Here is a 23,913-nt window from a genome sequence, read left to right as displayed (position 1 = left end):
GGGATTGTTGGGGTGTCTGTGCAGGACCAGGAGCTGGATTTGATGATCCTTGGGGGTCCCTCCAGCTCAGGATATTCTGTGATTCTGTGGTTCTGTGCAAGTTCTATATTTCAATTTCATGACACGAACCTTCATCATTATAAAAACAAAACAAAACCCTAAAAACTGTTCCCAGAATAAATCCCATAACTGCTTTGCATTCCTTTGACAGAGGATGCAAACCTATTTAAACATATCTTTGATGCACACAGTGCATCTTCACAGGGTCTGTTCTTCCCCTGCACTCGCTGAACAGATTCTGCTCCTGCTCTGGGTGTTGGACACTGAGAAAGACCCTGAACTGGGAATGAGCTCAAGTTCACTCCAAGTTTGCTTTTAGTCCAAGGGAGCAAAAGGAATATCTGGCAGGCAGAACCAGAGCTTGTCCCAGGTCAGAGTGTCACACAGGGCTCTGCTGGGGACACTGGGCTGCCCCCCCTGTGCAGATCCCTGTCTGCAGCTCAGGAGGCACCACAGCACCACTCAGCCACCTCTATGGAAAAGAGAAAATGGGGAAAAACCCACAATTCCTGAACTGAAAATGCTGGTTTAGAGCTGCAGTGGCAGCAGTTAATGTGATATTTCAGGGCTGAGGGTCCAACACTGCCTGCAGATCACCTGGGGAAGGGCCCAGTGTCCTCAGGAAGCAGCAGCACAGCCACTCCATGGTATTTCTGCACCATTACACAGGCTGCTGCTCCCACCATGCCCTGCACAGCCACAGCTTTACAACTGCACAGCATTTGTTTCCTTTCTGATGGTCCAGCAAGGCCTGGAAAATATTACAGCATTTTGAGCCAAATCAGGAAGATCTGACTGGCAAAGATGAAAACCCAACACAGTCAGTGTTGAGAGAAAGTGAATGGAGTTTGATCCTCACTCCCACAGGAACTCAGGAAGCCCCATCTGGTGCCCATTTTCACAGAACCATGGAGTCATGGAATGGTTTGGTTTGGAAGAGACCCTAAAGACCATCTCATCCCACCCCCTGCCATGGGCAGGGACACCTCTCACCAGAGATTTCCAGCTAAAGCACTTCCCAGACCAAGAGGAACAAGTGATGCTCAGCAGCAGAAAAGCTTTTTGCCTATACAGTTTTGAAAACAAAATTCCAGCAGCTTTCCACTGTGGAAAAGGTTGGTAAAACAGGGTGTAAACACTGTGCATGAGTGCCCAGAACTCCTCCTGCTGCTGAGCCCACAGGTGTGGCACAAACACACATCTGTCCCAAGTCACCTGCCAAGGACAGGGTTCAGAGGTGCCTTCAGCCTGCTGAGATGCCCCAGCCTGGCAGCAGAACTGCTCCATGAGCACTCAGGGATTGTCAGGGAGAATTTCATCTCACCTCTGCCTGCCTTTGCTTTCATCTGCTCTGTATTTCCTGACCAGCCTGGCCTCAGGGAGCTCTCGTTCCTCCTGTGGTGCTGCTGGAGCTGTAACTGCAAAGGGCACAGCCCTGCTAGGAGAATTCCTGCTCCTCTATCCAAGGAATTCTAAGCAGCCATACACCTGCCAGGCACCTCAAACAGCTTCACTGCTACACAGGTGAGGAATCAGGGCACAGAGGAAGCCAAGGACAGACTCCTGACCAGAACTGAGACCTCCAAAACACAGAACAACTCTTCCTGCAAGTGCTGCACCACCCAGACCCATCTGCTGCACAAGTGATTCTCCTAAAAACTTGTTTATTACTGTATGCAACTCTCAAAATGCTGAACAGCTTGGGCAAGGGGTTGTGTTAATAACAGTTTCCCATGAACTGTGAGCATTTTAGAGGGGAAAAAACTGCTCAGTTGCACCCAGGCAGTGTCTGTTCCCCAAATATAGCTCCCAGCATGTGTACAGTGCCTGGCACACTGATCAGGCATCAATCAAGGGGATAACAAGCTCAGAGTGACTGCTTGAGGGATGCTGCCCTCATACACTGATGAGGTCTGTGCCTGATTGCAATAAAAATGGAATCCACCTTGGAGTTTCATCAGGAAAGGACACAGACAGCACAGGAATGTCACCAGTGAGGGGAGTTTTACCCCCTGGCACTTCAGGTGTCCACGACTGATCTCACTCTGAGCCTTTCCTCGTCAGTTACTGCAGCCCAGGTGACACATTCCTCCTCCCAGGAAAGCTTCCCATGCTCTGGACTCACCCAGCAAACATTCCCTAAAGGCCCAGTTCCCCCCTGGCAAAGCCACCCAGTGCCACAGGGAGCCAGCTGGACCCAAACCCACTGCACATCAGGGCAGAGGGTGATTGCTGCACACACAGAAATGGCTCCAAAGCCCTGTGACCACTGAGGAAAACCACTGGCACCAGTCCCTGTGGGAATTCTGTGGGAACACCAGGTCAATCTCACTCAGCGTGTGACCACTGGGACAGTTTTAGAATGGGAAAAGAGCAAAATGGGATCATCATTCTGCCATGTGAACCCAGGAATTCCTTCCTGTTTCAAATATAACTTCAAATCCATCATATCTGAGCTGGGAGTGTTCAGCCTGGAGAAGAAAAGCTCCAGGGAGACCTCAGAGCTCCTTCCAGTGCCTAAAGGGGCTCCAGGAGAGCTGGAGAGGGACTGGGGACAAGGTGGAATGGATTCACACTGACAGAGGACAGGTTTAGATTGGATATGAGGAAGAAATTCTTCCCCAGGAGGGTGGGGAGGCCCTGGCACAGGGTGCCCAGAGAAGCTGTGGCTGCCCCTGGATCCCTGGCAGTGTCCAGGGCCAGGCTGGACAGGGCTTGGAACAGCCTGGGATAGTGGAAGATGTCCCTGCTCATGGCTGGGGTGGCTCTGGATGAGCTATAAGGACTCTTCCAACCCAACTCATTCCATATTTCTGTGATTGTGTTTAGTTGGAGAAGCCAGAGAAAGCACTGGGGATGATCAGAAATATGGAATAACTTCCTTAAATAGATCCTTGGTAAAAACAGAGAGGTTTAGAAAATTCTCTGTAGAGGAGAGGAGGGGGAAACTGCTGTTTGTCATTACAAAAATCAGGGAGCACAAGACAGAATTACCAAACATCAGATAAACTGAACTAAAGGGTGTTTGCTCTCACCAACAGCTCAGCTGGACTCAGGCAGGCACAGCACCAAGAATGGAAAAGCTTAACAAGGTTGAGAAGCACGAGGATGAGTTCCCAGAGGGCAGATCCATTAGCAATTTTTAGATATCTCTGTTAAAATCTATTCCCAGGTCCCTGAACCACTGACAGGGCTGGGAGCTCCTCAGAACAGATGGCTACTCTGCAAAAGTGCTTCTAATTTTTAACAGCTCCACCCAAAAGATCCTGATTTTTCCCTGCTTTCCTCAGAAGAAGCCATGCCTTCAACTCCCTGCCTTTAAAGCTGGACCCCTGGAAGCCACTGTGAGCCCCCAGCAGTGACAGGGCAGGAGTTCCTCAAGCTCTCCAAACTCAACAAACAAGCAGAAACCCCCAGGGCAGCACTGTCTGCCCCTGCAGTTACCAGGGCAGCAGGAGAAGCCATCAAGCCAAACTGAAATGCTGCTCTCATGCAGCTCCTCTGCACACCAAGGGAGATCCCAGGATTTATTCCTGTTACAGGATCCCAGGAGCACAGAGTGGGTCAGGCTGGAAGTGGCCACAGTGCAACTCCCTGTTCCAGCAGTGTCATCCCAGAGCACAGGGCTCCAGGTGCTGCTGAAATGGCCCCATTTTCAGAAATATTCACATTTTTGATCCTTCATTTCTGCAGCAGCCATGGTGAAGGTAATGTGCCACATGTTCAGCCCCCAGAAAATCAGGATTCAAGCTGAACTTCCAAAAATCAGGCATAACGTAGGAGTGATTACCAAGGAAGGAGGAACAGCTTAAAATCTTTTGGTGTCAGATTCACAACCAGGGCAGTTCTAGCCCAGTTCTTCCATCACCAGAGATCAGACACAGGCACAGCCTTATACCTGGATTCATCCTGTCCATTTTTAGGCAAAGTGCCCCAATTTGGAGCCCAAGATCCCTCTATGCTGCCAGGGGGACAGTAGAGAGGTGTGTGTTGTGCCCTGCTGCCTTCTAGCAGAGGGATGACCCCAGAGCTGACCCCTCTGCTGCAGGGATCTGACTGACTAAAGGATATTGTCATGCACAGAACTGTGGCACTGGAAGAACAGTTTTACCCAACTCAATTTTCCAGCATCAGGAAATGGATTCCTCTACCACAGCAGTCTCTTCCCAACAGGCACCAAGGGGAACTGGAACATGACACAGTCACAGACCCTGCTGGGAGCAACTGGAGCCTCAACACAGCAGTGGAGCCTCCAACTACTGAATTTCAGCAAATCCAGCCAGGCCCCAGGCCAGGGGAACCTGAGCTCTGCTGGAACCAGGCACTGGTGACACTGAGGTGCCTCTGTCACCCACCAGCTGCTCACTGTGCTCAGGACCCTTTATCCCTGCATTGGACAGTTGGGAATTCCTCACATGTAAAGGGAGAAACACAATTCCCCAGGTTTATGCATATAATGGTAACATCACTGGTGACTGGAATTGCTCCCAATTCACACCAGGTGACATGGAATCAGGAATGCATCTGGGATTGTATCAAACAGGGAGATTACTCCCCCTTAACTTTCATAAATTGGCAAAAGCCTCCAGTGTCCCAGTGAGAGAAGGGCTGGGGGCTCTGGGAGCAGTGGAAGGGCAGCCCAGGCATGAATCTCACTTTGAAAGAGAGGCTGGGGACTTGAAGTGCAGTGGAAAGGCAGCCCCAGGACTGGGTGTCCCTCAGAGGAAGGGCTGGGTGTCCTAGGAGCAATGGCAGGGCAGCCCCAGCAGTGAATGTCCCTCAGAGGGAAGGGCTGGGTGTCCTGGGAGCAGTGGCAGGGCAGCCCCAGCACTGGGTGTCCCTCAGAGGGAAGGGCTGGGTGTCCTGGGAGCAGTGGCAGGGCAGCCCCAGCACTGGGTGTCCCTTCAGGAGCACCTCACTCCAGCAGACATGCATTCCCTGCCCCTGCCCAGCCCCTGCCCTGCTCTGCTGGGGATGCTGAGGGTCCTTCCCGGCCGGAGCCGATTGTTGGGAAGCAGCAGGGAAGCACATGTGAACCTCGGTGGGGCTGGGGAGAATCTCCAGGCCCTGTGTGACTCTGCATGTAGATGAAGCAGCCCCGGCTTTGGGAGCTGCTGCTGCTCAGTTCTCAGGGAAGTCCTTTTCTGCCGCTCGGCTCCCTGCTGAGACAGCCCTTTTCAGCCTTTCCATCCCCCAGTCCCTGCTCCTGCACAACACAGGCAAACTTGATTGAATTAAAGACCCAAGAGAACATGGTTTATTTTCTTCTCTTCAAGGCATTTCAGAAAAGATTTCTAATTAGTTTAAAAAAAGATGCTAAACAAAATGCAATGGTTTTCAGTCCTCTTGAAGCAGCAGTAACAGATAGCACTATTTAACACTGCTGAGTGGAACCACAAGCAGGAGCTGTGACTGGCAATTTAAAGCAAGCTCAGAGAGGTTTCTAGTTTATTTAAAGTCTAAAGTGTTTACTCTCAAAAGAAAACCAGAACCTTCAAGTGTTTGCCCTTCCCACACCATGTTCCAATAATCCAGCCTCCCTCAGAAGAGGGGAGCCTGGGAGCAGCTTTCCTACACCAATTCAGCAGAGACACGCACCTCGATGCATAATTAATAACATTTCATCCCAGAAATGCTTCTCTTCCACACGGAGCCTACAGTGATTGCAGGAAGCTGCCTGCACATCAAGTACATCCCTGGCAAGTGATGTGACACCCCAGTGAATTCATAATCTGGGCCATAGCAATGGGAGCAGCCAGGCTGGATCCTCATTCCCCATCCTCCCTCTGCTGCCACCGTGCCAAGGGAGCTGCACAGGGCCTTGGGACAAGGGGATTATACTGACAGGGCAAGGGGAATGGCTTCCCACTGCCAGAGGGCAGGAATAGAGGGATATTGGGAGGAAATACTTCATTGTGAGGGTGGGACACCCTGGAATGGAATTCCCAGAGAAGCTGTGGCTGCTCCATCCTGGGGAGTGTCCAAGGCCAGGTTGGACAGAGCTTAGAGCACCCTGGGATAGTGGAAGGTGTTCCTGCCCATGGCAGAGGGTGGTATAGGATGGGCTTTAAGGTTCCTTCCAACCCAAACCATTCCATGATTCTTTGAAATCAGCTCAGCATTTCAAGCCCTTCCCATGAGTGAAACACTGAAGCTATTGTCTCCCCAGCATCATGTCAAGAATTTCTCTCAGCACAGGGACAGGTCTGGCATGTCCCAGGAAGCTCCACTTTTACAAGGAATGATGCTAAACCATGATCCCAATTCCACAGCAATCCGTGGTGCTTTGACCCCATGAAGCACTGATGCTGCTGGTGCATTTAGAGTCTGTATCTGCATCTCAAACTGCAGCAGCCCCCTGAAACCACCCTTCCTCCCAAATAAACTGCTCCTCAAGGGAACTTGTAACTTCAGAGGGGACTTGGGAGGTGTTGATTAACCCTCAGGATTATCCCCACCATGGGTTCCTCACTTGAGCTCAAAAACCCTAAGAGTCTCTGTGCCCAAATCCATCCTTTCTCACAGCAAATGGTCACAGCAGAAAAGGCATTTTCCTGCACAACTCTACTTATTACACACAGCTTAGGTTTTTTAAATGCAAAAGATCTCCACATGCCATGGCTATCCCAGGGAACTCACTACAAACAAACCAGAACTACAGCAGCAGGGCAGCCCAAAGGGCCCAGCTCACCATGCCCTGATTCCCACAGAGCCAACACTGGACACTTAGAAAGAAAAAGAAAAAAACCCCACATGATCAATCAAACAGTGACATTTCCTCAGCAAACTCACTCTCTACCCTCCAACAATTTATGGCTTAAGTCACCATAATATTGGCTGTCAAGGCAGAGTCTCCCAGCCCCCAGGGCATTTCAAACCCTGCTGAGTACAAATCTCTGCAACAAGCACAAACTTGGCAAATATCTGTGAGTTCCAGCCCTGTGTCCTGCTCTTGGGAGCCCCAGGTGCCACCCAAAGTGCAGCCCAGCAGCAGCACACGTTCAGGATGCAATGGGCAAATGGACAATTTGATATTTTAAATTCCTTTGAAAACTGAACCAAATCAAGTTCTATTTTCCCTGCTGATTTATGGGAACAACCAGGTGCTGTCACTGTGGAAGAGCCTGCAGTAGGTCAGTGATTACAGCAGGTGATGTGACCAGGAATGGCTGTGCTGCTGTACACAGGCAGCTGTTCTGTTCCAAGCATGTGATAAAACTTGGATCCTGTGGTGTTACAGACTTCACGTGGCCTAGAAAGCTCACTGGGAAAATCTTTGTTCTCCCAGGCTGACAGTCACACAGGGAACTCAGGGCCTGTGGCATTACAATTTAGTTCAAAGTCCTGCATTTGAAAGGTCTTTTCACCAAACTCTCTAATGAAAACAACACACACACACACACGCTCCTGTGCCAGGATATTAAACATGACAAAAAAGTGACTTCACCCAGACTGTGCTGCTCTGCTTTTTCCTGACACCAACTTTCAAGGTGTTCCTGTTATGATGTTATTTATTCATGCAGATACTCTCACACACAGAGCAGAAACGCAGTGAATGACAGGAAAATGGCAAACAAGAAAGGAGTCCCTGCCTGCCTTGTCTCACTCAGCACGAGCTGCAGAATCCTCAGCACTTGTGATGTTCTTAAATCTCACTGAGCCACAAAGTGCAAACAGACAGGATCAGCACGAGAGGCAAGATCTTAAGCTTCCCTCAGTCATTGTAATTAACACTTGATCATTTCAAGTTAAGAACAAATTAAACTCCTGACAACCACAATCACAGATTACACAGAAATTGATTTATAAATAGAGAGGGAGCACGTGGCTTAGCCAGGGGTGGGTCTGGCCTGAACAGCTCCTCAGAGGGCAGACAGCTGGCACAACTCAGCTTCACATGCCGAAGGTTCAACTGGTTTCCTTAGTCAGTATTTTTAAGACTAACTGCAGAAGAGTCTGCCCCCAGTAATTAGATATTTCAAGTTGAATCCCTTGCGGTTATCCTAGAAATGTCCCAGTGAATGAAGAGCAGCAGGCTGGGATTACCGTGGCTGACTCAGAGACAAAGGCACTAATACCTCTGGCAGCTCTGAGCCACACAAAGCTCCCACTGTCCCCATTCCTGCAGGAACAGAACATCCCTGCCTTACCTGAGGGGGAGCTTTCTTCAGCAGCACAAGAAGGGCTTGCAAGACCAGATTGGAGAACCGAGGTCCAATTGGGACATAATCTGAAAGGAAAAATGCATTTTAATGCACATTTAAGCCACTTCACTGTATCAAAACCAGTTCAATGCTCCTGAAATAAATGGTTCCAGATATTTTCCAGTTTGCAGTGTTTTAACACTGCCAATACATCAGTATTCCTGCAGCACTCAGCACAGCTCTCCCTCCTCCTGACTCACCTAAAAGTCGCTCAATGTCGTCCACGACAACACAGCTGAGCTGGGACTTGTAGGCATCATCAAAGATCTGAAAAACAGCAAAATATCTCAGTGTTAGACCTCAGCCTCAGAACTACAACAGCCACAGCTGGGCCTGCTGATGTGGTTCAGCTGAACACAGCAGCACTGAGAGGAATAAACTGAGAATGAAACAGGCAGGTTCTGAGAGATCAGTCTCCCTGCAGGCAATAAAACATTGACATCTTCACAAATTCAATTTATTTGTTCATTTACCCCCTACCCTCAGCTGCCCTGAGGCTCACTGTAAGCCAGGGACAAACCAGCACCTTTCCCCTGGTTTTGGAGCTGGGGCAACACTGAGAATGCAACACATGTACACAGAGAACCCCCACAATTGTAACAGCTGTGGAGCTTTTCTCCTCAGGCTGGATATTGGGTACTGCCCAGAACATCAGCCTGCAGGGAGAAGGGACTGCCTTGGGTCTGGATCATGGCTCCAGCCACCTCCAGGAGCAGCACAGTGTCCTGCACAGCTCTGGGTGTGAGCAGGAGGCACTAAGGACAGCAGTGGTGCTGCAGCCCTGCCTCCAGCAAACCCCAATCCCAGTCAAAACAAAAGGCTCCTGTTGGAATCTAAGTCACAAACTGGGCCCCCAGTTATGAGCACTGTGCTTGTCCTAAGCACCTTCCTTCCCTTAGAAACTCTACAACCAGCACCAAACTGATCAGAGCAACATTCCACTTCCATGCTCCATTCAGTACCCTTCATCCTGAAGAGTAAGTGCTGACCTCCTTCAGAGATGAAAATGCTCAACTTCTTCACATTCCCCTGCCCCCCAAGCTGTTAAAACTCTTGTTTAACTGAACACCCAACCTCAGAACTGCTCCTCATCCCACTCAGGCAGGATCTGTGCAGCCCTAAGCCCTTCCTGCCTGCACCTCCACAGGCAGAGCTCCAGAGCTGCTCATCCCAGATCTGCTGTGTTCCACTGTTTGCCAGGATCACACACCAGACACAAATGGGATGGAGCCTTGCAATCTTCCCCGAGTCACTCAGTGCCACAAAAACATTGTGACAAGAGTCTGGAGCGACAGGACAAGGGGGAATGGCTTCAAGCTGCCAGAGGGTAGGGTTAGATGGGATATTTGGAAGAAATTCCTTTCTGTGAGGGTGGTGAGGCCCTGGCACAAGTTGCTCAGAGAAGCTGTGGCTGTCCCTGGATCCCTGGAAGTGTCCAAGGCCATGTTGAACAGGGCTTGGAGCAGCCTGGGACAGTGGAAGGTGTTCCTGCCCATGGCAGGGGTGGCTCTGGATGAGCTTTAAAGTCCTTCCAATCCAAACAATTCTACAATTCTGTGGTACATTCAACTTCATAAATAAATATATGCAGGAATTCCAGAGCTAGAGAGAGCAGAAAACACCATCCCAAGGGTAAATCACCTTTCCCTGCATGAGAGAACTCACAGCTGGGCTGTCACCAGGCACAGACAGGACACACACATACCTTCTTCATGGCCTGGCACTTGGCTGTTTCAGAAAACCCAATCATCTTATCAGGAGAACAGATCTTGATAAAAGGGAAGTTGGATTCTTCTGCTATTTTTGCTGCTAAAGCAGTCTTCCCACTGTGGGGAGGACCTGAAACAAAGGACAAACAAGGAATAAATAAGGGAGAAAACAGCTCTGACAATGCTCAGTGGGGATGATACTTAAAGTATGTGTAGAATGCCATCCAGAGGTATGTGCAGTGTGAAATGAGCTTTTTCCTTGCTTGCAGAAAGAACACAATAACTCCTGGTGCAACCCAATCCTCCACATGCAGGCAATTAATGGAACTACCTGGACACATGCAGAATGATCTGCCATGACACAAAAGAGGACATTACACACTCTGTAGGAGCAGCCACTGCACCAAAATGTGGGAATTTATGTTTTGGAGAAACCTCTTGAACTTATGTGTCTTCTCAGTATGATCTCTCCTGGTATTTTGGCAAACAAGTCAGCAGCAGGAACACCAGGAAAACACTGACAAAGACTGAATTCACATCAGGGTAATTTGGAGACCAAAGACACATCTCAATCCAACATGGATCAGTTTGGAGGGTCAGAAGAAATTGCTGGGCACCAACACACAAAATTACCCAGGGTTAACTCCAAAGCTTACAGACCACAAGCAACACTGGTAACCCATCTTTTTGGACTTTGGGAAAAGAAAAAGAGAAGACCTAAATAATAAATTCTACTCCAGTATAACAAATTCTACTCCAATACCTGTAACACAGATACTGGAACCAGTTTCCAATATCTGGAAACTCTCCTTAAGTCAGTAACAGTGTGGATAGAGGGAAATCCACCTTTAACTGACAGAGGCACCTAAATGTTTGAACTCAGCTAATTGCACTGATGAGCTCTCCAGTGACTTCAAAGAGAATTTAGACAACTGACTCAGCTGGAGACATCTCCACTGTAAGACAGCCAAATCCAGGTTATTAACTGGGTACATTTTGCTTATTAACTGGGTACATTCCCTTCTCCCTTGTTCCAAGCACAAGATTCCCTCTGGCTAAGGAGACAATTTTAATATCCAAAGCAATTTCACCCAAGCAAACTGAAAGAGGCCAATTCCATTTCTCCCCCAATGTGTTTCCCACAGGTGCAGGATGTCAGAGGTGAGCAGGTGGGCAGCTGACAGCCTCCAGAAGAGGTTTTGCCACGTGTTTTCCCCCAGCTGTACCTTCCAGCAGGACGCTGACCAGGGGAGTGCGGTCACTGTTCTTGGTCTGCTGCACCAGCAGCTCCCCATCGTCCAACACCCTCGTCACTGGGTCCCCCCACTTAATGATCCCATTCATGATGTAGCTGGCATAGTCTTCCTGGTTGGTTCCAAATGCCTGTGGAAGAGAAGGAACACTTCTTTCACCAAAATTTTTTCATCCCATCAGAAAAAACACGAAACAATTAAAGCAAAATGACCAGGAGTGAGGCTCTGGAAGATGCTGAGGTGAGACAGTCACACCCACTGCTGACTCACAGCATTCCAGCTCAGAGGGCTGAGCACAGGTGGAGACCAGGCACGTTCAGAAACATCTTTTCATATGCCCTCACAAGCAGCTCTAGTCAGTGCAAGTTGCCAGTGGGTTCTGACTCCACACTGTGGAGTGGAGACAATTCTCAAAACCGAGGCTTAAACCTCCTCCTACAGCCCATGGTAAAGCTGTAGGAACTGAAAGAACTGTAGGAACTGTTCCTGTCCCTCAGGAACTGAAGTGGTGGCCCAAAAGGGAGAGACATCACAAGGAGAAGAAACCCCCAGCTGTTCTTTATCTGTTTTATTTCTCTTTATGACTCTCCAGGCAGCAAGAAGCACACAGAGAGCTCAGTGCTCCCCACTTCCACAGCACAGGACTTGCCAGCCCCTGGGGCATCACTGCTGTGTGATCCCAGAGGGAAGCTGCTCCCTCCATCACTGGCTGCACTGGGAGGCTGTTCCTGGAGTCCCCCAGTGCCCACTTACTGGTTTGATATCGTTCTCCAAGGATGCAAAGAAGTCTCCTCTGGTCACACGCAGGCTCTCTGCCTTCTCCATGTCCACCTCCACTTTGTTGCTGGCCTAGGAAGGCAATGAAAGGCACTGAGATCCAGCAGTACCACAGAGCTCCTCAGCAGCTTCCCTGCACAGCCCCAGCCCTGGGTCAGGTCTGGCTCAGCAAGAAAAATTACTCTGATGGGGCACTTGCTGGGTACCACTGGAGCCATCCTCACCCCACAGAGCCACAGCCACATCCCAGCCCCACAGAGTCATTGAGGACAGCAGTCCCACCCCCTGGGTGATGCTGAAGTGCAGAGGATGTCTGTGACCCCCATTTCAGAGAAGCCACCCCAGCCAAGAACAGGACAGAAGCTCTGGCTCGTCCTTGCTGCTGCTGTGCTGCAAACCAAGTGTCAGTGTGTGGGAGTGATCTCACCCCAGTTTAAATTTCTAGAACTTACTGGGATTACATAGGCACCCCTTGGAGCAGGGCATTAAGACAAATCAACTAAGTTTAACCCTCAAAGATGTGTCTCGGACATCCTCCTGCAACCAGGATTACCTACAAGACCACAGAGTGCACCTGAGCATGGGAAGGAAAAAATAATAATAAAAATTACAAGATGCTTGTCTTCAAGAGCAGCAACCAGAGAAACCCAGGCTGGCCAATCCCCATGTCAAACACACACCTGCAGCCAGAGGATGGCTGGAATGAGAGTCCCTTCTCCCAAAAACACCCAGCAAGCAGAAACACAGGACACCAAATATACAACTGAGTGGATCTTCAGTACAGGTGATCACTTTTCTACTATGCAGAGGGAGATGAAGGTACCCGAAACACTTGAAATATCCCTAAAGTTGTGTGTACACTTAAAACCAGGGGGGCTCTTACTTCCCCAGCCTTTAATGAGTTCATGTTTTAATTTTTCACACACACATTTTGAGAGATAATCAGCAGAGTTTAAATGATTCAGAAGACAATGCCCCTTCATTTTCTATTCGTGCTCTTGCTTCTCACAGGTGCTTCTGAAAACTAGGTCAGGCCTATGATGTATATTTTAAATTTTCAATACTTGCAGGAAAGAATAAAGTACTTTAGTGCATCATTTGGCTGAAAACAACTCCAGAATGAAGAATATTACCCAAAATTACTATGTCAAAGTGTCTGAAAAGCAAAACAACACGTGGCCACTTCCCATGTGGAAAACACATCCATACATTACTGAGATGTGGATCACAAAGCACCCCAGAGGAGGCGACTGCTCTTTCACATTTGCACATTGCCATCTCCTCTTCCCCCACGTGACTTCTTGGCCCAACAGGGAATAGATCAAAACACCAACACTCCCCAAACCACCCAAAACTCAAGCACTGAGAAAACATCGACTGTAAGCAAAATTAATTATTTAAAGAAAATGTTTTGCCTGCAAAGGGATGAAAATACTTCCAGTGGTGTTGATTTTTTTTTTTTTTTGAGGCAGAGCACAGGAAAATGAGAAAGTGATGATGTTTGTGGTTTCTTGCTGTATGAAACAATGACTTGTCAAGTATTATGGTTATACAAGACTAATTAGCAGAAAAAGTAATTTTTCCTTTAGAAAGAGCACTCCCAGGAGATACAAACGTCTGAGCAGCAAATTACTTCTCACTGAAATGCAAGTGTGATTTGCTCTCCTCACTCTCCAGGCTGAGCTGATTTTTACTGAACAACAGCCCTGTGCTGTGGGATTGATGTCCAGGGCTTTTCCCTGCAGGAGCTGCCCTCAGTCCTGGCCAGGGGAGCAGGGCTGTGCCTCAGGCTCCTTCCTCACCACCTCATCATCTCATATTTCAACACCACTGAATACTGAGCTTTGCATCTGCTTTCACACCCCCTGACATTTCATGGCCCTTAACTCCCTCCCCAACACACACTGACCCCCCAGCCAAGGACTGGCAAGGCAAGGAAGTGTTCCTGGAGAACAGAGGGAGCTGGGAATGTTGCATTAATCAGTGGACGTGGGGTGATCACCATATAAACACTTATTTGCAATGGAAGACTTTGCACAAAGCCTTTTGGATTTTGAATTTGAATTTTGGCATCCTTAGAGCAAAGGATTCCTTCCATGACTGAAACTCTTCTCCCACCAAAGCACATCTCCTCTGCTGTCCTGGGTTCTTGCATTAGGAAACAGAGAACAGCCATTCCCTGAGCCCAGCACACTCACACTTCTCATAACCCTTCACCATGCTGAGAAATCCTGGTTTGATCCTTTTTCCAAAGAAAACCCTCCTGCACCTCTGACCCTCCTGCTGCCATTCCATACCCTGGTTCTAGCATGATCCAAGTACACCGAAGATTTTATCCATGATGCAATCACAGCCCCACTTTTGCTGTTTACCTCTCCTAGTAAACTCCAACCTTGTTATTTTGCTACTTTCACTGACAAGGACAGAGCTGGGATTTCCAGACCATTCCAACTCCAAGAACTCGACCCCAGGTGATGATTAGGTCAGTCCCCATCCCTGCCTCCCCATTTGAATTCTCTCTCCTAGTGGACACCTAAATTCCCTGCCAGCTTGTGCACTCACAGCATTTCAAATGCAGATCTCCACAGGAGACCTTTGTCTTTATGCCCACAAACCAGCTCTGAGACTGTATGCTCTCTCTCCCTTCTTGCAGATCATTTCTGAACACACTGAGCTGCACAGGCTCCAGCTGATCCCTCCCTATAACTGGCTGTTCTAATTCCCACCTCATCTCCTGGGTCCAATGCACAGACTGTGCTCAAGACTTCCAGTTTTATCAAAACACTCTTACAAAAAAACCACCCCTTTCCAAGCTGTGCAAGAGGCAGCTGGAGGGCAGGAGAGGGAAGAGGGAATTCAGAATGAAGGAGAAGCACGTGAATTTCGTCTCTGAGGTACATCATCTAAGATACACTGACATGCCATTTCCCACTTGCAAATAAACATCCAAGATTCCAAACGTTATTTTCCCCTTTTTGCCCCACTGGGAGATGACAGGACTGACCTTGATGTGTCTGTTCATGGCAGTGGATTGAGCAGCTCGAACCAAACCTTCCAGCTCAGCACCACTGAAGTTTTTGGTCTCCACTGCCAGCTCTGCAATGTCCACATCCTCAGCCAGCAGCTGGTGCTCCCTCATCCTCACTGTGTGGATGTGCAGGATCTGGTATCGACCCTTCTCATCTGGCAGCCCTGGGGTGGGGAACAGAACAGAGCCAATCCCTCAGCACAGCCCTGCAAATCACCCTGCCCTCCCCTCAGCATCCCTTCCTCCAAAGGCACCTTCTCACCACGAGTTTGCACATACAAGGAGAGTATTTGATATTGCTTTGCATTGAGAACATTCAATTACATTAACAGGCAAATTGAGTAATGTCACCACCAAACCAGAGTGGAAAGCACAAGGTTGAGTTTCTTTCCTCAGGGTTTCTCCAAGTTGGTTGCTCTCAGATTTCCACACCATGAATTCCCATTACACAATGGCAATCCAGTCAGACCCCTAGCATCTCTCAATCCAGCTCCCACCTTGAAATTATTATGGCATAGTTTGGGTTAAAAGACCTTAAAGCCCATCCTGTCCCACCTGATGCCATGGGCACCTTCCACTGTCCCAGGCTGCTCCAAGCCCTGTCCAGCCTGGCCTTGGACACTTCCAGGGATCCAGGGGCAGCCACAGCTTCTCTGGGCACTCTGTGCCAGGGCCTCACCATACCTTCCATAACAGATTTGTCCCTCATATCCCATCTGACCCTGCCTTCTGTCCATTAAAAGTCACTGCTCCTTGTCTTGTCACTAGAGACCCTGATAAAGTCTGTTCTGCTCCTTTATCCCTGAGTGCCTGATTTACCCTGCACTGGGGTGAGGCAGATGGGCACAGTTACAGAGGCTTCTTTCCAGTCACTGACAGGCAGCTGCTTCTCCAGCTGCCAGATGAAATGGCAAACAGAGCTCTTGGCCCATTCTTAGTTCACCCACTGCTCTTGCTTGCCCTAGCTGCAATTTCCACCCAGGAACAGCCTGGTGCCATTATCTGCCTTCTTTCATTCACACAAGAGATTCAGGGTCCTGCCTGCCCATCCCTGCCCACTGCTGGACAGGAACTGAGATCAGGTTTATCAGTAGGAAAATTCAAAGTGGTATTTTATTGGTCTGATATAATTTATATTCTGGAGGGAGCTGCATGAAGTTCAGCACCTGAGCCATCCTGGTGGTTGTTCACATTATAATCTGCATTTGCTTTGTAGGTTCATGGAGTTTAGGAATTGGGATCTACTTACCAATCTCCATCTTCACCTCCAGCCTCCCTGGCCTCAGCAAGGCCTCATCAATCAGGTCAGGTCTGTTGGTCATTCCTAAAGTCAAAGTTAAAAACACAGCAAGTGCTATCTAAGCTCACTGAGTGAGTTTCCAGCCCCTGCTACAGCCCACACAGCTAGGGAGATACTCAAAGAGTCCCAAGAAAACAGACAGAATACACTCATCTTCTGGGATGTTGGGGAAGTCATGCCCTGAGGGAGAGCCAGGGCAACAGGGAGCAAAGCTGTGCTTGTGGTGCACCTGCAGGGCCTCTGCAGCAGGACAACAGCACAGCTGCAGCTGCCCCACAGGCTGATCCACCAATTCCATCAGTCCCTGCAGGTTTTCCTAAACCATGCAACCCTCCTTATCAAAAACTGAAGAAGGACATTGCCAAAAACAGCAATATCTGCCAATCACAGCAGCATCTCCCTTTACACCTCCTGCTGGTGCTGCTCCAACAGCAGCCATTCCCTATGGAATGGCACCTCAGCTGACCTGCAGCGAGGAAAACACCAGCAGAACTCACCCAGCCCCCAGGACAGAGCAAGGCAAGGCACCTACCAATGACCAGGATGTTGTTGAGCTGCTCCACACCATCGATTTTGGAGAGCAGCTGGTTCACCACAGTGTCATGCACACCAGTGCTGCCAGCCATGCTGCCTCTCTGCTTGCAGATGGCATCAATCTCATCAAAAATGATGATGTGCACCCCACTGTTGGCTCCAAGCTGTGGGAGAGAGGACATGTGAGGAATGTCACCAGCCTGACTGCCGAGAGCAATCCAAAATCAGCAGTGAGCTCCCACCAAGTTCAGCCACACAGACACAACACTGATACTCCTGTGTGCTCAGTATGTGTGTATCTCACCCCTTTCCAGGGTAATATCCTGGTCATCCCCAAACCAGGGCTTTGGTGGGCTCTGCCCAAACTCAGGACTTAGCAGCTACGCTGGTTTCAAGGAAGAGCACAAGGCTGAGCAAGCAAAGCAGAGGCCAAAGCTGGAACAGGCAGCTCAAAGGTTCCCTGCACTCAGTACCTGGGAAAGCTCTCCAGGAGACAGGGAACAAGGCATGTCTGTGGAGGGAAGGATGCACCAGTGTGGGAATACCCCAGGCTGGACTGAAGTTAGTAAATACACAGCTTGCCAGAGCAGCTTTTTTGTTAATATTTTTAAGTTCTCTGTGCCAGTCAGACCCAGAACTGCCATTTCCAGGTTCACTCAGGGGTGAGGCAGTTGCAGCTGGGAAGAGAACAGGATACTTTTTGTGACTGCATTATGAAGCTTTTTCCCTTCAAATTCCACGTCTAAAACATCTTTTGTGGCCAGTGCAGACCATGTTATCACTGGGTGAATGTGCTGGCCCTGGCAATCTGCCCCAGACACAAGCAGCACAATGCCAACCTTTTGGAGACCTTTTTAATCTCCCAGCTGTCATCAGGCTCAGCCCCTGCGGCCAATATCGAGTCTATTTTAACAGGTGTGTTATTGCCAAGGGAAAGCAGCTCCCAGAGATCCTGCAACCACCAGGGAGCAGGAGACTGCTCATGTGGCTCTCTGTTACCACAGTAATAAACCTTTCGCTGAAGAAATGAAATTGTTTCAAGCTATCACCAAAATCTGCATCTTGCAAGCTGAATAAAATTAAAGGAACCTTTGCTAACGACTTCTGAAAAGACTTCCTTGTATTTAACTGTGACTAGCCTGACATTGATTTTCTTCACCAGAAAATCTATCAGGATGAAGTGATCCACAGCAGAGAAAAATTATTATATCACATATGAAATAAGTATTTACACCTTGAAACTAAAGATTGGGGTTTTGATAGCCAGCTAAAGTAATGGATAAAAAACAACCCTGGAAAAAGCAAAACATTTATCTTCACTTTCAGTTTCAAAGCTCTCTAGTTTCAAGACATTATTCTCATCCATTAGTTTTCTGCTGAGAAAAATTAACCATGTATAGATTATAGCATTTCAAGGACTATACCATACTAATATGTCTGCAACCCCAAAACCTGAAATCCTGAAAGCTTATTTGGAATTCCTCCTATGTTATGTGTCAGCTTAATTTAGTAAGAAAACCCAAACAGATCAATTATGTCTCTCCCACAAAAAACCAAAAAAACCAAAAAACAACAGAGGGAAATTTGTACACTCTGAGTTTTAAGGATTTTTGGAGCAGGTGACAACACATGACCCAAAGCAAGCAGGGTGGGCACTGCTGTATTACTCCTAAATAACTGCATGGAATTCTAGCACACTGTCCCTGTCTGCAGAGCTGGCTGGAGCCCAGCTGCCTCTCCAGGCTCCAAGACTGTTTTCACAATTGGCAGTGTGTGAGGCTGTACAACACCAATATTCCACAATTCACCAGGAATAACCATAACCCCAAGCCAAGCAGTGACTCTGCCTTTAATGCAAGCAGTAATTTTCAGATTCCAAACCCTTTCCGGTCTCTCTCTCCCGTGACATTCCCACCATCCCCATGGTTCCTTACCCTCCTCTGCTCCTCCTCTGCATCAGCAAACAGCTTCCTGATGTTGGCCTCAGACTCTCCCACGTATTTGTTGAGGATTTCAGGCCCGTTGACCACCTTTGGCTCCCTGGCATTGAGCATCTTGCCGATCTGCCGAGCCATCAGGGTTTTCCCGCAGCCCGGGGGGCCATAGAGCAGGATGCCCTTCACGTGCTTGCAGCCTGCAAGGAGAGGGAAGAGGCTCAGAGAGGGTGGGAACAGCCAGGGGACGCTGGGGGAGCCACTTCTGCAGGGAGCTGGCAGAGGTGGGCCTGAGCTCTGCTCAGTGTCTCTGTCAGAGAAATTCAAGCACAGATTGGATCAGTGTCATTGCAGTGATGTGCCAAGGAAAAGCAACTCCTGAACAGCACAAGTGCTCTCCATCCATCAGCCATGCTGTGGTAACTCCTGCTTAGGAATAGACAGCACCAGGGATCCCTTGGGAAAGGTGGAAATAACATAATTCTCACCAGGAGGAGTCCTAGGGATGCTGCTCATCCCCAGGGAGAGAGGGGCTGCAGATACTCTGTTTTACATCCTGAACACCAAGCAAGGCAGAGACAGAGCAGACACACTCATCTGATTCGTGAAAGAGAAAATGAGGAATATCGTGTGATAACACCAGATTTTTTACTCCTATACTGGACTTTGGTCAGTCCCATATCCCAAATCCAGTTCTGGTTGTAAATTCATAGAATAAATAGTGAGAAAAGTGAAAAAAACTTGCCAAGAACCATCATTCCAAAATCTTTGACCTGTAATTAGAAAGAGCTGAAATATTCTTATTTGTTGAAATAACAGGACTTTGGACATTGTGAGTGAGAATTTAAATCCTGTCCTGTAGGGAATGAGGATACAACTGCTGCAAGCTGAGGCTGGACACACCCCAGTCAGTGACAGCCATGTGTCCCAGGTGTGCTCACAGCTCCTGGGAGAGACTCCAGCTGGGAACAAGAGGAGTTTCCCTGAAGGATTCATGGAATTGTGGATACACAGCTTGTGAGCCTCACACATATTTTATCAATGTTCTGTCTCCAGATATCCTTATGGCTGAACTTTCCATTCTCTACCTCACACTGTGCAGAGAGAGATCAAAGGATCAGCCCCTGTCCACAACCAGGTTTGTTTTGCTCCTTTAACAGGGCTGGCAGAGCTGGGCAGAAAGAAAAGGAATTGCACCAAAACTAAACCTTTGTCCTGGAATTTGGTGTTGGAAAACCCTGGAACGGGAGAGCTGAGCTCATGTATCAGCACCAAGTGTTAAACACTCAGCACCAGGCTCAGGGAAAGCCTCAGAGAAGCAGAGAGGGGACAGGGATTAGTGGTGGTCTCAGGAGAGTTGGAGGAATAGTTGGACTCAACCTTAGAGGGTTTTTTCCATTTTTTCATGAATCTATGAAAAGGCATTTATTTTTCACTCCATTCTTGCAGTTTGACTTCTTTAAGAATGTGACCCACCCAAAAAGAGTCCTGCAGTGCTTCGGATGCACATTAACAGCAAAAACAAAAAAAAGCAGCAAACTGATGGCCCCAGGCTCAGACTGAGGGGACCTGAGCGCAGTTTCTGCCAAGCTTAAGGAGCTTGGCAGGTGGAGTTGTCTGTCACCCCCATAGGATGACTTCTCTCCTGCTTTCTGGCTTGTCTCAGCTCCATGGTAACCTCACCCCATCCCACAGAGCCCTCACAGCCCCTCACAGCTCAGGGCAATTCTGCCTGGAAAGGACAAACTTATCACCTTCCCCATTCTCTGCTGTGATTTCATTTACTGATGATTGTTATGGCAATAAAGAATTGATTTCAATCTGAATAACTGCTCAATACAACTTAATTCCTGTGACCCCACAGGCTCTGCTCCCTCTCTCTCTCTGGCTGTTCATTCACTGCAATGAAGCTCCAGGAGGACACTGCCATGAGGAGCAGCTCATCCCTCCCAAACCTCGGAGAGCAGCACTGGATAAGCACAGCAATAAAGCTGAGAGATCCTACTGGGCTTCTCTGCAGATGAAAAATGTACTACAGAAATCAAGAGCTGTGGCTAAGAACCCATGAGTCAGCATGGAGGCATCTGCGAGTCAAAAGCATAAATATAAACTGTCAGGGAAGACAAATTTCACAGGGAGGGAGTGAGGCACAGATAAATTAAAAGCTCTTCCTGTCAAATCCCTGTCACCAGGGCATTGTTTCCGTGCAGGAACATGATCTTCTCTGTAACCAAACAGCACCAGGCAGGATGGTGCTGATGAGTGATCTCTGCAGGGAAATCCCAGCACAGCGATGCTCCAGCAGCTCCTGGCCTCCAGCACCAGGCCACCAAAGGGCTACAGAAGGCCACCAAAGGGCTACAGAAGGCCACCAAAGGGCTATCTGAGGCCATCAAAGGGCTACCTGAGGCACCAAAGGGCTACCTGAGGCCACCAAAGGGCTACCTGAGGCCACCAAAGGGCTACCTGAGGCCACCAAAGGGCTGCACAAGACCATCAATGGGCTCTGGGAGGCCAGGGCTCTGGTACTGCCCTGGGTGTTCACAACACAAACACCAACAGCCTGAGCCTGGTTTACGCTTCTATTTTTCTTCTAGGTCCTATGAGAAGTGTCTGAGGGAGCTGGGAGGGCTCAGCCTGGAGCAAAGGAGGCTCAGGGGGACCTTGTGGCTCTGCAAAACTCCTGACAGGAGGGGACAGGCTGTGCTCCCAGGGAGCAGGGACAGGAGGAGAGGGAACAGCCTCAGGCTGGGCCAGGGGAGGTTCAGGTTGGACAGCAGCAGGAATTTCTCCATGGAAAGGGTGCTCAGGTCTTGGCAGGGGCTGCCCAGGGAGGTTTGGAGTTCCCATCCCTGCAGGTGTCCGAGAAATGTCTGGATGTGGCACTGAGTGCTCTGGGCTGGGGACAAGGGGGGACCAGGCACAGCTTGGACTCCGTGGTCTTGGAGGGTTTTTCCAGCCTTGAATCCCAATGACTCTGGGATTTTTGCAATTCCCAATCTCTCTCCTAGAAGGAGTACAACTGAGCCACATCCCCCAGAAGCTTCTCTTCTACAGCCCAGAAAATGTGAACTTCTTGAAAAGCCTGAACATTCCCTTCTGCATGAGCTGCCTCAGCCACAGCAGAGGGCTCAGCCTGTGACACTCCACACCCAAAATCTCATCTCCCACAGTGACACTGGGAGTGCTTGGAGTGTAAGACAAACTGGCCTGAACAAATCAGCTTAGAAACCTCCTAGATGTTCACCCTCCTCGTGTTCAAGGGGAAAAGGGAAAGAGAAAAGGAAAGGAATCCTAGAATACTCTGAGCTGGAAGGAACCCACAAAGATCATCCAGTCCCACCCCTGGCACTGCACAGACACCCCAACAGTCCCACCCTGGGCATCCCTGGCAGTGCTGTCCAAACCCTCCTGGAGCTCTGGCAGCCTCAGGCTGTGCCCATTCCCTGGGGAGCCTCAGTGCCCTCTGGAGGAAGAACCTTTCCCCGATCTCCATCCCAAATTCCCTAGCACAGCTCCAGCTATTCCCTCAGGTCCTGGAGTCTTCCTCAGAGAAATCCCAGCTCTGTGCCCAGCAGGTTCCCTGAGACAATTCCCAAGCCTCACCCAGAGGAGCTCAGCCATGCTGGACAATCCGAGCTTCCCCTCCCTGAGGCCATCACTGACCACCAGCTGCAAGACTTGGTTGCCACTAAAGGGGCAACATTGAGAGCATTGAGGCAGAACTCTCCTGAACCCAAAGCAATCAGTTTCTCTTCCAATAAAATCGCCACAAGTGACTCCAGCAGACATTTCCCTTTACAGCCACGTTCACCTGGCTACAATCAAAGTTTTAAGCACAAGCAGGACTTTATTAAAATAGACAGGTGATGACAAATCACAAATGTTACCTCTCAAATCACAGTGGGATCCTCTGCACCACACAGGAATTTTGATTAAGTTTATCTCCCCTCTGCTGATTTCACCAACGTGGCCCAAATGTCAATACTATTATGAGAATCTTTCTAAACACAAATTACAGCAGTGCAGACATCTCCAGCCAGTTCAGCTCATCATTAGGGCTCCAAAACAAAGGTCACTGCTGTAACCTGATCCTTAAATTATGCCATTCAATGACAGTTAAGAGGCTGAATAGGGACATTAACAGGCACTCAAACATACGAGTATGGGGAAAAAATATGAGAGAAAATTCATAAAAACTGGTGAGAATGGGAGAGTTACTGGTGTTACCAAGGGAAGTCAAACTCTGTTTTGACCCAGAACATCACCTGCCCAAAGACAAGATAAAGTTTATTTGTTCAATTCTCCCTCTTCAAGTTATTTGAGAGATCAGAAGAACTGATTTAGTATAACAGGGATTTTCTCCTTGGGAGTGTAATTCCCCTTTTAATTAAAATCAAAGCATTCTGGTGTGATTGGATCACTCACTCAGATGCACCACCAGGAACCTGAATGGATGGTAAAGCCCCAGCAGAGCAGGGAGATGTTTATCTCTGCACATTCATCTTGGGGCAGGTTACAGGAAGTTCAGGGTTCCCAGACTTCACCTGCCACACAGGCAAAATTTCCCTAAAAGTAGAGCTGGGTGGAATTTCCCTCTCCTCTCCTGCTGCAAGCCCAGAGTTACTCCAGCCTCCCGCTAATCTTCTCAAGGGATTGACAATCCAACACAGAGCAAGACTGAAGGAACTGGGTTCTGCTTTGAATTCCAAGCTGGGGCAGGGAAAGGGCTGCACCTGAACCAGAATTTTGATTTTCTCAATGGCCAGAGTTTTGATTTATCAAATCCTTTGCCACTGGAAAGAGAAACAAAGTAAAGTTCTCTATGGACCTTTGGAAGTGGATTCCTCACCACATCCTGTCGGCTCTGAGGAGCTCAGTGCACACATCTATCAGGAGGCAATAATGGGATTTATGACAGGGGCATTTATCCATTTCTGAGGGAATGTGCTAGAAAGGAAAATAAATCAACTTGAGAGATGCTTCCAACAGAATGCCTTTGGCTACACAAACAGAATCAAGCCACTCAGGAAAAGGGATTTTGGTAAGAGTATAAACAAACAAGACCAAGCACTAAGGGAAGTCAGCACAGTAGCAAAGAGTAAATGTCTCTT

The 23,913-nt window shown here is 48.7% G+C and overlaps 1 protein-coding gene across 2 annotated transcripts in view; it reads right to left on the bottom strand.

Moving 5' to 3' along the window:
- The window catches only part of NSF (N-ethylmaleimide sensitive factor, vesicle fusing ATPase), a 72,918-nt gene that overhangs the window by 9,141 nt on the left and 39,864 nt on the right, over positions 1-23,913 (bottom strand). For both annotated transcript variants that reach the window (XM_085040002.1, XM_085040001.1), the window contains exons 9-17: positions 18,800-18,999; positions 16,864-17,029; positions 16,281-16,355; positions 15,008-15,195; positions 11,980-12,075; positions 11,200-11,356; positions 9,970-10,103; positions 8,465-8,531; positions 8,211-8,290 (exon numbers count right to left, since the gene is read on the bottom strand). In XM_085040002.1, the coding sequence (XP_084896128.1) occupies positions 8,211-8,290; positions 8,465-8,531; positions 9,970-10,103; positions 11,200-11,356; positions 11,980-12,075; positions 15,008-15,195; positions 16,281-16,355; positions 16,864-17,029; positions 18,800-18,999 (1,163 nt within the window). The remainder of the gene's footprint in view (positions 1-8,210; positions 8,291-8,464; positions 8,532-9,969; positions 10,104-11,199; positions 11,357-11,979; positions 12,076-15,007; positions 15,196-16,280; positions 16,356-16,863; positions 17,030-18,799; positions 19,000-23,913) is intronic.

The sequence above is a fragment of the Lichenostomus cassidix genome, chromosome 27 (genome assembly GCF_008360975.1).
Source record: "Lichenostomus cassidix isolate B80296 chromosome 27, HeHo_3.0, whole genome shotgun sequence".
NCBI lineage: Eukaryota > Metazoa > Chordata > Aves > Passeriformes > Meliphagidae > Lichenostomus > Lichenostomus cassidix.
Note: the sequence above shows the minus strand (reverse complement) of the source record. Positions and strands in the feature narration are given on the sequence as shown.